Source organism: Anabas testudineus, chromosome 24 (genome assembly GCF_900324465.2).
Source record: "Anabas testudineus chromosome 24, fAnaTes1.2, whole genome shotgun sequence".
Classification (NCBI taxonomy): Eukaryota; Metazoa; Chordata; class Actinopteri; order Anabantiformes; family Anabantidae; genus Anabas; species Anabas testudineus.
In genome coordinates, this window is record NC_046632.1 from 12,406,096 (window position 1) to 12,418,928 (window position 12,833).

Here is a 12,833-nt window from a genome sequence, read left to right on the forward strand (position 1 = left end):
TTTCCACAGGGACCAAACGTGGATATTTCAGGTGTTTTGTGCAGTGCCTACACAAATACACACAATGTCAGGCAGTGATCAAACAGATGCCATTTGAGAAAGCTCCAAACATTCTGCCATGGTATCACTTGACTCGCAGCGCTCTTTTCATCTCTTTATTTTAAGACGGAGCGCACAGACAGTGTTTGTACTGTGTCCCTCAGATAAAACACAGTCTTTGCATTCCTTATGAAATGTATCTGTTGAGATTTGGGAAGGGTGGGCGCCAGGTGTAGGGTTACATCAAATCAGAGGGCCCTCCTATCCCTATCGGGACAGGGGTAGGGTCAAGCTGCACACAGAGAGCACGAACGATTCTTTGAGTGTGTCAAAACACTGTAGAGCAAATGTGATGAAGCTAAACATGCCCACGACGAGTCGGATTTCCTCGCGTAATCTACATTATTAACTTATTTTTAATTTTTTTGTTTGTTTGTTTTTTGCTTGTTTTGAATTCGACTGTGACAAACAACTACAGCATTTTCACCTTCTTTTTATTCATTTATTCACCATGTATCACAAGTTTATTCTTATATATCTTCGTTGTGTTTTGCATTATGACCACTTTAAAGGTTGTCATTCAGAACTTACTTTGAAATTCCCAACCGGAAGACGCATCTTGGGTACAGGTACAAACTTGACAGTGGTGGAGCAGATAGAGTAGGAATTGTTCGGCGGTGGAGCCCCCAGCCCGGAGCGCACGCATGTTCAGTGGACTCGAATGGTGTGAAGCCCCAGATGAGGGACTCAGTCGTCCGGGAATGACAGCCGCTGTCACCGGGAGTGATAGCTTTCACTCTAACCTACTTCACTAAAACTACTCCAGCTGACACTTAACACTGATCCGGATTGGATCCAGCCAGGCCAGGACTATGCCAGAGATGGAGAAAGGGAGACCACCGGAAAATAAACGCAGCAGGAAACCCGCGCACCCTGTAAAGAGGGAGATCAACCAGGAGATGAAGGTGAGAGTGAGTGTGCGTGTCATTGCGAGACTCTTTTTTTAATCCAGGGAGACCTGTGATTGACCGAGTGATAACTTTTTTACGCACCGTGTCTTCCCACAGAGCCCAGCGATAGTCAAACTGCGCACTAATCAATGCTGGCAACACACTAGCTCACACACATACTGTGTTTGTTTTCAATTAGTAATGCGCCTGTTATATATGCAAACATGGCTCATGAGGATTTTAAGTTGCGGGCTTTTATGAAAGAGCCTTAAGAAGATTTGATCCCCTGGGGAAAAAAAAAAAGAATTCATAATGAATATTTTTTTGTATGTCTAAAGATATCTAAAAAAGAAAACGCACAAACATACAGTGGGAGATTGTTGGAGATTGAAAGAAGAAGAGTAGGTTGGCTTCAAGTGACGCCATGTCAGGCCAGCTGTGGCCGGAGGCGCTCGCTGTAATGTCCAGCGGAGATCCAGATGTGCGTCATTTCTTCCTCGCTCCTGTGGCGCGCACACTTGCTGTACCACAGAGGTTTGCTCTCATGCCTTCCAAAAGAGACATTGTATTAGAGAGAGCACTTGTATCCTTTAAATGGCCTTTCTCTGCTCACTTCTAAACGCACTAATATACTCTCACACCGTTTCGAAGGATGCAAACACCACACAAAACTCACCAGGATACAACTGTTTGCTGTCTTTTAAAAATCTCTGCTCTGTCAGTCACAGCACAGGCAGTAATAAGTTAAATCACAGTAACAGACATGATTGCCCTCCCTCCATTATGAGCCTATTTCTGCATGGAAACTAATCCACGGATTGTCTGTTTTGTTTGGGTTTGGACACTGGCTATTTGAGACTGTTGACTCTGGTAGTAAGGGATATCTGAGGCTCCTTCAAGAAGGAGAGAAATCTAAAAAGACAAGCAGTTTTTTGGGGCTAGACTCTGGCCTTTCGTGAGAGAGGAAATGTGCTCTTTTTGTGTAAGTGGTTTGGATTGTAGCGTTTGATATCCAGGGGAGGTGTTGTGTTACAACTTAACTAATTTTAATCAAAACATGTGAAATGCAATCCCTGCTTGATGTAAGCCTGCCCGGGCTGAATCTCAGGGTCAGCCCCGGTTTGTTGCCTTTGGCTGCAACTCTCTATGTGGTTTGGGATATGGCTTGTCACTCTCACAAAGCAGATGTTTGTCTGAACTGCCAAAAAGAAACAAAAACAACATTGTGGGAAGTGGAAGGGTGGGTGAAGAAAAAATTGCCCGTCTTTCGTTAACAAGAAAACAGAAAGGCTAGATGACACTGAGCTGTATGCATATAGGAGAGCTGCCATTAGTATACTCCCTCTGGAGAACACCACAATACCCAAATTAGGCATGATGGGAAACATACAATCCCCAAGATATGCACCTTTAATAGTCAAATGATGAGAATGCAAAATGTAAATGTAAGGAAAGAGAGAGAGAGACAGGACAGCGGGCAGCAGACTGACTTCTAGCTCAGCTGAGGTCCAGCCTAATGTTGTCTCTGTAATACATCTGTTTCAACACCACATTAAGTCCTACTCCCTCCACGTCAGACCCAAGTGCAGCACCAGATACCGGATACTTTAACTTTAATCAACGTTAGGCATATTTAGCTGTATATGATACCACTGCTTGCACTCACCCACACACTCTCCCAGACACACACACACACACAGCAGAAAGTGAGCAAGCGAGGGAGAGATCCATTTCTTTGAGGCCCTAGTGGAGACTAGAGGTCGGAGTGAGGAAAGAAGGGGAAAGAATGTGCAGTCAGTACTACAGCACTACAACATCACCACAGCAGACTGGCTGTGCTGGAAAAGGGTGAAACGTGAGAAGCAGTGCTGTGTCGGGTGTCAGGGCTGGAAGGTGCTGGGTAGATGGAAGGATGGTGAAGATGGCGGGGGCAGAGGAGAGAAAGAGAGGCGAGGGGACGTACAGGGAAAGCTGGAGAAAGAGAGAGAGAGTGGTGGACACTGGAGAGGGAAGAAGGGAGAGGAGTGGGGCATTTCCGAGAACCGTGGGACCTCGCTGTGGTGTAGGGTGTCCCGCTCTGATTTCTGCCCGTTCCGGATCAAGTTTCTCCTCCAATCCGGTTCTCCCAAAACCACAGAGAGAGGTGGGTGGATAAAGAGAGAGACCTTTGTATTTCGTTTTTTTCTTGTTGTTTTTTTTTTTTTTTTCTTCATCTGGTCATAATAAAAAAAAAAAACGGGACCACACATCCCATCTGTGGAGAACAGTTTTCTTTTCTCCCTCTTTTTTTCAATTACCAGAGATAAACAAAGGATGATTCATAGATTTCACACTGGTGTTGGGTTTTAAACCTTTCCGTCTCAGATTTAGCAAGGGTAAACAACTTGAATACATCATGGAAAAAGTGTCATACTGTACTCCACTGTGTCTGTATTCATTTCTCCAACAGGGCCGGGGCTGAGAAAGAATCCCTCGCTTAAACTCAGAGTAGGAAGGTCTGATTATGTTTAACATAGGATAAAAAGTTCCACTAACAACCCTAAGATGCTGGGCTGTAACATGGTCACAGTTTCCCATTTGCAGGCAGGCTGTGGCTCAGTTTCCCTATCACTTTACATAGAACGTTAATCAGTTATTGCCTCTTTTTGTCATGCAGACATTTGCAGAAAGCACCATGAACGAGCTCCTGGGATGGTACGGCTATGACAAGGTAGACCTCAGAGACTCCGAAGCCAACGAGATCCGAAACTACAGAGAGAGGCGTCAGCATGTGTCTGTGCTAAAAGGTGAGGGCAGGTGTCGACAGTGTACTGCTGGAATACAGTCTTAAATTTACACTAACTAACAGGTTCTCCAGGTTTGAGTGCAGACACTGAGTCACTGTTCAAATTTGCTAGACACACTGTCCTGTAGCAACATCTCAAGTTGCATTCATCCAAATACATCTATTGTTTCCCAATCAGTGTAAGGAGTTATTACAGGTGCAAAACATATCATGTTAAACAAACAGTGAATTTATGCTATTGTATTACATGCTAAATCCAAGTGACAACATTAACTTATCTGCATGTCTTACAGAAAACTCTTTGCCAAAACCTAAGAGCCTGGACGCAAAAGTCAGTCACTCAGTTCTGGCCATGAAGAGCGGAGAAAGAGAGTCCGCCAGTGTCCCCTCTTCTTCATCGTCCTCTTCCTCCTCAACAAGTTCATCCCTGACCAGTCCTAAGGAGCACAAGAGTGCCCCTGTCATTGTCCCCCTCATAAAGCCATCAACAGGTAGTGGGCTGCGAACCACACACAATGATCATCAACATTGAATCTCAGTTATTGTTTTATTTCAGTGTGCAACAACACAAAATATACAAAATATTCACTGTTGGCTAACACACACACACAGTAACACACAGTGCAGAGTCCTTCAAGTTGTGGATCCTCCTGACATTTACTTAAGCTTTGGCTCTTCACAAATATTAAATATTTATAAAGATGTGACTGTTAAAATAGCTGTAACTAACATCCATGTCATTCTTTGTTTAAACCCAGCTGTCATACTCTCTTTTGTAGAACCTTATCAAAGCTGTGTACCACGTTTTGCAAATCACAGTTACAGATTACTCTTCTGTCTTCTGTTTTTCCCACCGCAGTGGAAGATGTACAGAATGTGCAGATAGTGTGTGTTTGGTGCCAGAAGGAAGGTGTCAAACGCTACTCTCTATGCATGGGCTCAGAGCTCAAGAGTTTCTGCAGTGAGAAGTGTTTTGCTGCCTGCAGACGGGCCTACTTCAAACGCAATAAGGTTAGTGGTAAATGAAAAGTGAATGCAGAAACACACCAGTATCACTGCAGGCGGTCGCAACAATTTAGCTGTGGTAACTCCATGTTGGAAATCTACATGGTGTTGAAAGGTTTGTACATGTGTCATTATATTTTGGAAGATTTTGAGTTCAGCAGTGTGTCACACATGCAAGTATGTGCCAGCTGTGACACTGAGACCCAGGTATCAAGTGATTTGTGGCAGGTAAATAGGGGGTGGGCTGCGGTCTCTGAGAACACACTTTCTAGTTATTATAGAGGAGCCACTATAGGAATGGTGGGTGGGAGGTCAAAGTTTGCAGAGGATACATGGTATCAGTTTCAGCGTTAATGGAAGAGGGGTCGGCCATTAAGTGACTGTGGTCTGGAGCACAGGACAGCTACAACGATGGGGAACCACTCTCATGCACATTGCCACAATTTTTCACCCTTCATTGTGACTTGGATGTACCCTCTTTAAAGGTGCAGGGTGACAAGCAGCTATATCACCTTTCACCCTGTTGTTTATACTGTGTTAGGTTTATTCACACAACAGCAGGGGAAAAAAGGAGGACTGAACAGACTGCGTGCAACAAACCATCTAGTTTTTTGGAGGCGGGGAGTAAAGCATTGCTGTTGGCTTGTTGCTGCTTGTCTGAAAGGAAGGCCAGAGGCCTGGGGCGAGGTGTCCACTTTCAGTGCATACCTTACCTTCAGCTGCCTCATGTTTCGTAACTCAACACGACTCATTGGGTCACAGAGATGGGGGAGCACTCAGATCCAGAGCAGATCAGCTTACATGAATCAAGAGGAATTTCCCATATTAATACTGTCAAGGCCATTAATAATACGACAATACATCACCTGCATTATCTCCCTACTCGGTTGTAGAATCGTATCTATTTCACAGTTATTTCCACAGTGTTTTCCCTTTGTTGTTCTGACCTTTAGAGTCTGGTACCTTGGTTCTAACTATTTCTATCCTTGATAACAAGGCAATTCATTTGAAGCTATTTTTCTCACTTATGTAAGAAGCTCAAATTTGGTTTCATGACCGCAGTGTAATTGCAGTATGACATTTTGATTTAAAGCAACTGCAGCAACATCATAATGAATTGGAGAATTAATCCATCAGAGGGAGGATGAACTCACATCTCAACACAAACTGACAAACTGTTTCACAGTAGTTCGTGTCATGTGTATCAGACTGTGGTTTTCCCCTGTCAGGCCAGAGATGAAGACCTCCATGGTGAGAGATCCCCTCAGCACCCTCATACAGAGGACTCGCCCAGACTGGTGTTGAAGATAAACAGCAATGTCAGAGTAAGCGGACACAATGAATGTCTCTTTTGTTTTAGAATCTAAAGTATAATAAGTATGCTATGAAATTACAAGATTAAACAGATTTAAACACACGTAGCTTGCATTCTTATCTTAAGAGAGTGTGCAAAGTCTGCCTCTTGTTATTTGTACAAAGATCTTAATGTTTTCAGTTGTATTCTGTCACTTCAATGACCCCCCACAGTCTCTCTCACCTGTGCCACAGGTATGTGATTGGTGCAAGCATGTCCGTCACACAAAAGAATACCTGGACTTTGGATCTGGTGAGGAACGGCTCCAGTTCTGCAGCACCAAGTGTTTGAATCAGTACAAGATGGATGTTTTCTACCGAGAAGCCCGTGCAGCTCTCACCAGCACCAGTTCCAGCCCAAGTAGAACCACTCAGGAGGCGAGGGTGGACAGCAGTGTGGCTGGCCAAAAATTACTCACTCCTGAGTCTTGGAGCAACAGCAACAACACAGGGGAAGGCCGCCACAGAAACATCTCCCCTAAAGGGCCTTCATTAATCCATGGATCAACAGAATCCACCTCCTCAGAGGCATCATCTAATTCTTCTTCCAAGTTCCCTGTCTCTGGGCTGAGGACCCTGGAGAGACCCATCCAGCCTCCTCCACCTCCACCTGCTGTGGAGATGTCGCCACACCCTGTTCCTCTTCCTCCCCCAGGTCCTCCTCGGCCACCTCTAGAACATCAGCCAGGATCTCAAATCCCCATACCCTTCATTAGACCCCCACTTCATGCTCAGGGCCTTAAAAGCCCCCTCGCCAACCCTCCCAGACACCCAGCTCCCCCTTCCAGTCCTATCCACCGACCTCCTCACTCTCCTCACCTCCAACCCCCTGTTTCCTCTTCCATGAATCCACCTGGACTGATGCATCCCTTTCCAGGAGCCTACTTTCCTGGTTTGCACTCCCCTCCTCTGAACTTATTGCCAAGAGGTCCTGTCCCAATGCCTCCAATAATGAACTTTGGTATCCCTTCCTTTAGCCCTCTCCTGCCTCAGCCCACTGTCCTGGTGCCTTATCCCATCATTGTTCCCCTACCTGTCCCTATTCCTATCCCTATCCCCATTCCAATCACTTCTAAGGCAACTCTGGAAACTCCAACTCACAGAGGAGTAATCCAGCCTGTCCCAGAGGGGTCAGACAAGGGCAGCTCCAGGGCTAAGAGGCCATCATCTCCAGGGATCCCTGAAGGGGACTGCAGACTTGTAGCCAATAAATTGGGTGGAGTCTTGACTCAAGGTTTTGCCTCACTAAGTGACCCCACCACAAGGGACTCAGATTGGGTTAAATCAGAGAGGCCATTCCCATCCCCAGCATCCACACCCCACAGTGGTACATCCTCGCCCAGGGCTCAGTACAATGAATCTCCATCTTCAATCCCAGGGTCAGAGGGCCTGACAAATTATAAGCAACAGCAGTCAGACCGACAAGTCATCCAAAGGGTCCTTCACAGGACTCAAGTGAAACTGGAGCCCAGTGCCAATGGAGTGGTGGACCTATCAGGGCTGGGGGGATCAGGAACTGGGCAGGGCACCAGATCAGTGCCTCATGACCAGTATATCATCAGACCTACCCCTTCTCTACCACAGTCCCCCTCGCATGACACTGTTCACCATCACCAGGACACTCCACCTCCACCTTCACACACCCCACCCAGCCCCACGGGGAGCACTCATCCATATGATGCCACATCCTCTGTCATGAAATCTCAGGACCACGGTCCAAATGGGATGTCTTCGTCTGCGCCTGCCAGTCCAGACTCCTCCCTACCCCAGAGAGTACAGGCACCACAACCTGACCCTGCACTCAGTGAGCTGGAGGCTATCAAAGAGAACAAGTGCTCTGTTGTAGGCTCAGTGCGGGTTGAGGATCCTGTTAGTCAGTCAGAAGAACCATTAACAATAGTAGGGGATGTAGGAGAGGACCCCCATGTTCCTGATGAGGACCATGCCTACGCCCTGCCAACAGCGCCAAAAACAGGTGGGACCACCACCCCACTGCTCTTGCCCAAACTCAGGGACAAGGGTAGCCTTCGGAGCCCTGCTACTATGCCCAGTGCTGGAGACATGGAGCCAGCTCTGAAGAGACGATGCCTTCGAATCCGAGATCAGAATAAGTAGAGGATGAAGGTGAGAGATTCTATTACAAGGCAAGGCAAAGTACAGACAGTAGTGCTTTCACCAGCTGTCATTGTATCTGCTATTATTGAGTTTCACATTGAAGAAGGACCACAACTGCTGTACTTCCTTTACTCATTCAAACATCTGCAACAACAGGAAACAAGCAGCCAATGGGTGGGATTTAGTTTATCCAAGCATTTCAGACATTGCTTTGTATATCTAAGAGGATACCAAGTTGATTTTAACTTTATTTACACAGGCTTTCTAAATCCCATTGCATTGTTCCATGTGGCAAACCTCATCCATGAGTTATTTCATGCTGTTTTTAAAAACCAGCAATTATTTTTAAACAGCATCTAACTGGAGATTGGAAAATGTGCACTTAGACACATTCACACATACACAGGGCAAGCTTAATCACAGGTCTCACAGTATGCGCATGGTCACTAAACAGCATGGCGCCAAAGAGAGAGAATCCCAGTAACCTGGCACTCCTCGGTGCTCTAAGGTTACAACAGGGGAAAGAGGTGGAGGGCACAGGCAGTGAGAGTCACTTTGAAAGGTGATCACTTCACCACTGCCTGACTGTCACAATGCTTTGTTTGCATGGCAGCCTGTTTTGTTGGTCCAGCTTTGCCAAGATATGTGACTGTGTGTCTGTTTAAGAAGCAGACAGAGATTTCTACATTTTATCCAATTAGCCAAAGCTCCTATCCGGTTTGCAGTGTATGAGAAGACAGTAGGTTCATTGTCTTGGACAAGGGGAGATGATTGAAAATCATGACCTTGAGGTTGCAAGCTAGTCTGTCCAAACTGACACTCAGAGACAGAGAGACAGATCAAGTGAAGTTGACTAAATATGACTCCAAAGTCAATGCTGTCATAGGGCTCTTGGGCTGCATTAGATAACACAGAGGCAGAACCACGGCGATCGGATTACATATGTCACAGTGACACCCTGTTTTGGCTTTGCTTCATCTCTCTCCAGTGTTTGTACTCTTCTCTCCCTTTTCAATCCTTTTCCCCTCTCTTCATCCACCACAGCTGTCCACAGCCAACCAGATGTTGTTGTTAAACTGCAAAAAAAAAAAAAAGCCTTGTTGCCTTGGACCAATCAAAAGCCCTCTTGATTTCACTTGCCTGATCGGTAGTCCAAATGGCTGTAACACCACCCGTGGTCCTCGCCCGCTGGTATCTCGCCATAATGAGATCACGTTACAATTTTACTGTATGCCCTGAGATTAATCTGCTGATATTGCAGAGATGGTTTAGATTTCAGCTGCCCCACTTCTCTCTCTGTATTCTGCTCCAAGCAAAGGCCATGGGTCACCTTAATAATTGTGTTTAAAAGTTATGTCTGTTGATAGAGAAAATAACTGCATAAATTTTTATGTTTTATACCCTATGCTTAAGCATTACAAGATTCCCTTTCACTAAATGAGTTTGCGATTCCCTCTTTGTCATTTGTTGTGGTTTCATGCATCCCCTTAGTAACCAATACATATGAAATCACAGTGTGCTGCTCGTGTCGTGCAGACGGATTTATGGCTCTGGGTTGTGTGTAATGGGAGCTGGCTGCCCGTATGTGTATGACTTTAGCTGGCCACCTCTGTGCTCTGAGCCGAACGTGGCTGTCCTGTTCTATTGTCTCTACTGCTAAAAGTCTTTCAAAAAATCTCCCACACTGACAGAATCTATAGCCAAGTGGAGGATTTCACCTCAGGAAATAGCCCATTTTTTTCGTCTCAGTTTTCCTTGCCTTTATTTGGGATATTTTATAGCCCCATGTAATCTGATCCCACCACATGGGTATTTGCTGAGCGTTTGAAACTAAAACGCAATGGGACAGAGGGAGTACAGAACCCTGGTTTGGCCTTTACGTGTGTGTCTGTTTACATTTAATATGTGCGTTTGAATGAAAGCCTGTGTAACTGTGTGAGGGAGAAAGAGGCCAGATGTTCTTGGTTTGATTGTGCCCTGTGCAACAGTTATCTGAGTGTTGACATGAGTAAAAGCTTCATTCTCCGTGTTTATGTAGAACAGGCGGATTAAGGAATGAGTGTCCATAGCAGGAGGAGTTGATATTAGATATTGTAGAAATGGAAATAGCATGGAATCAGCCAAAAATGTTATAACACCTCAACACTCTTTCTCCCTCTTCATGTTTCTTGTTTTTTTTTTTTTTGTATTTTATATATTTTTTTGCTCTCTCTCTCTCTCCACCTAATGAACAGGCTCCCTTTTTAAACACTGTATGCCAGTGCCAGATTCAGTGCCACGCCCTCTTGTGGACAACGCCAGTGCGAGCACCCTAAAGCCTGTCCCTCAGCCTGCCAGCCCACCCGCACGGTGCCAACCCAGGAAGCAGTCCAGATGGCCACATTAAGTCAACGAGGGGGGAAGAACACAACACAGTCACACATTTTGTCTCGGACCAAACAGAATTGCTGGCTTGTGTGTTTTGTTGTGTTCAGTGAGCGCCTGATATGGAGCAACTCAGATCTTCTCCCTGTCTGACATTGTCCTGACGTGTCTACGTGTGTGTGCATGGGTTAGTGTGTCTGCCCAGATGCGCTCCTCCTCTTCTTGCTCCACACTGCAGACACAGCTCTGATCAGCCTTGTGTGGTCTTCTCAGATGGAGCCTGAATATGATCTCTTTCCAGGGGAAACGGTTTGTTTTCTCTGCCCAGCTTGCACAAAGAGCCACATTGTTCCTCTCCCCATATCCCACGCTGACTCCCCACTCCAGGTTTTGGGTTACCTGGCCGACTGGGGCTCAGACTTCAGGAGCTTTTTTTTTTCATTTTTTTGACCAATAGCCAGAAATATAGTATGCCCGTCTCTCCTTCACCTCTCCACCCAATCTAAATACGGTACACACTACACACACTAGTTCTGAGGTTTGATTCCTCACAACTGATCGTCTGTGATTCCCTACTCAACTCGCTTGATTAATGGGGGAAGAGAAAATCTGCTGAGATTAAGACTTTATCCTTGGGGAGAAACTCTTGGGAGAGAGTCTGGCAAGTCTGTTCAGACAGAACAATATAATCTCTGAGGACAGGGGATGCTCTGTCATCCTCCTCTAAAACAATGTAAAACTACATTTATGATGGGACACCTACTGACACACAGTAGCTGAGGTGGACTGTGAACACTTCTCGTCCTGATGACGCTGGTACACAAATGTGTGATTTTCAAACCATCCCTCACCATTCACCTGATCTGCCAAAGCTTTAATAGCAAATCAGAATCAGAATCACTTTTAGCACTAAGTGCCATGCATATTTAAGGAACATTAAAATCCTGAACATTCATGGCATATGACAGTTGAACTGATTCAGATTCTGTGTTTTTTTTTTCTTTATGTTGCTGGCTATGATCAGAAAAAACAGGTTTCTAATATTACCAAATGTGGTATTATACTCAACCGTCAAATGCTGTAGTATGCAGCGATCAGTATTACAGTTCCCACTATTGGGGATACCTAATGAGATTTGATCCAGCTAGATCACTTAGAGGCTTTGTCAACACTTGTTCAATTGTAAGGTTTCAGTTTTTCTAGTTGAACTCTATACAGATACTATTTGATGTTATATTAACTTATGGATGATGCATTTGTAGATTTTCACAAAAAAAAGTGCTTTATTCTTTGTTTGCTTTTCTTTGATGATTGTATTGGTGAGTGTCAAAGCTCTTAAATGGCCCTTGTCTTTATGTCCATATACTGTATCCCCACCAGAGAGCAGTGTTTGCCTTTGTAACTTTGCCCCTCTATGACATGAAAGCACCAAAGAGGCCCCATAGTCATTCTGCGGAAACATGTTTGACTACACAGCACAGTTCAGTCCCCGCTGACTGAGATCCTGTGCTAAGTTTCCTCGACATAGCTACCATTATTTTATCAACAGCAGTGTCATACCAAGACCGCATTCATTTGTCCATTGAGCATCTTCTTAATGTAAAGTTCAACAGTCCCCCAGGAAAATTAGTCATCCATACCTACTCCTAGAATAACTTTAAACGCGGCCCCCCCACCATCATTCCAAATCGACATGCCTATCATCTATTGCTTGTGTGTGTGTGTGTGCTTACATAGGCAATCCCTTTGACCGTCTCCCCACTCATTCCAGCCTACATCTTCACCACAGGTCATGCCTTTATGTCAGTGTCATCCTTGTCTGGCAAGTGGGGACTCAACAGCTTGTTTGAGTTGGCGATGACATCGCTCCATGCAAATAGCTGCTGTGTCAACAAGTGGCCCTCTACTATGACGCCACAGGCCAAAAGAGACATTATTATTAAGACTGCCATTATTGGTATTATTGCACATTTTAATCATTGCCATTTCTGTTGTGATACAGTTTGTGTGTTAATCTGACAAATCGTACTTTTGTGTTAGAGATGTTGTTTGCTGTTGTTGCTTGAACTACATCAGCACTTTCTGACCTCCCCTGTCAAACATTTAGCCCACTGTCTGAACACACTGTTCACACATTGTTTGTATTTCAGTATAGATTCAGTAACCAGGAGCTTTGATGGAGTCCTCTTTGTAAAGTAAAATAAATAAAAAGACGAGTAAAG

General features: G+C 45.0%; 1 protein-coding gene across 2 annotated transcripts; it reads left to right on the plus strand.

Moving 5' to 3' along the window:
- The first annotated feature begins 667 nt into the window (after window positions 1–667).
- Window positions 668–12,826, plus strand: LOC113149374 (sine oculis-binding protein homolog A-like). Of its 2 annotated transcripts, none has more exons than XM_026341472.1 (7): window positions 668–1,004; window positions 3,646–3,775; window positions 4,068–4,265; window positions 4,634–4,785; window positions 6,009–6,104; window positions 6,307–8,256; window positions 10,482–12,826. In XM_026341472.1, exons 1-6 carry the CDS (start codon window positions 912–914, stop codon window positions 8,245–8,247), a joined length of 2,610 nt encoding a protein of 869 aa, XP_026197257.1. In that variant the 5' UTR covers window positions 668–911; the 3' UTR covers window positions 8,248–8,256; window positions 10,482–12,826. The 2 variants fall into 2 exon arrangements, with proteins under 2 accessions (XP_026197257.1, XP_026197258.1); XM_026341473.1 differs by having other exon boundaries at window positions 6,328–8,256.
- Window positions 12,827–12,833: the final 7 nt, after the last annotated feature.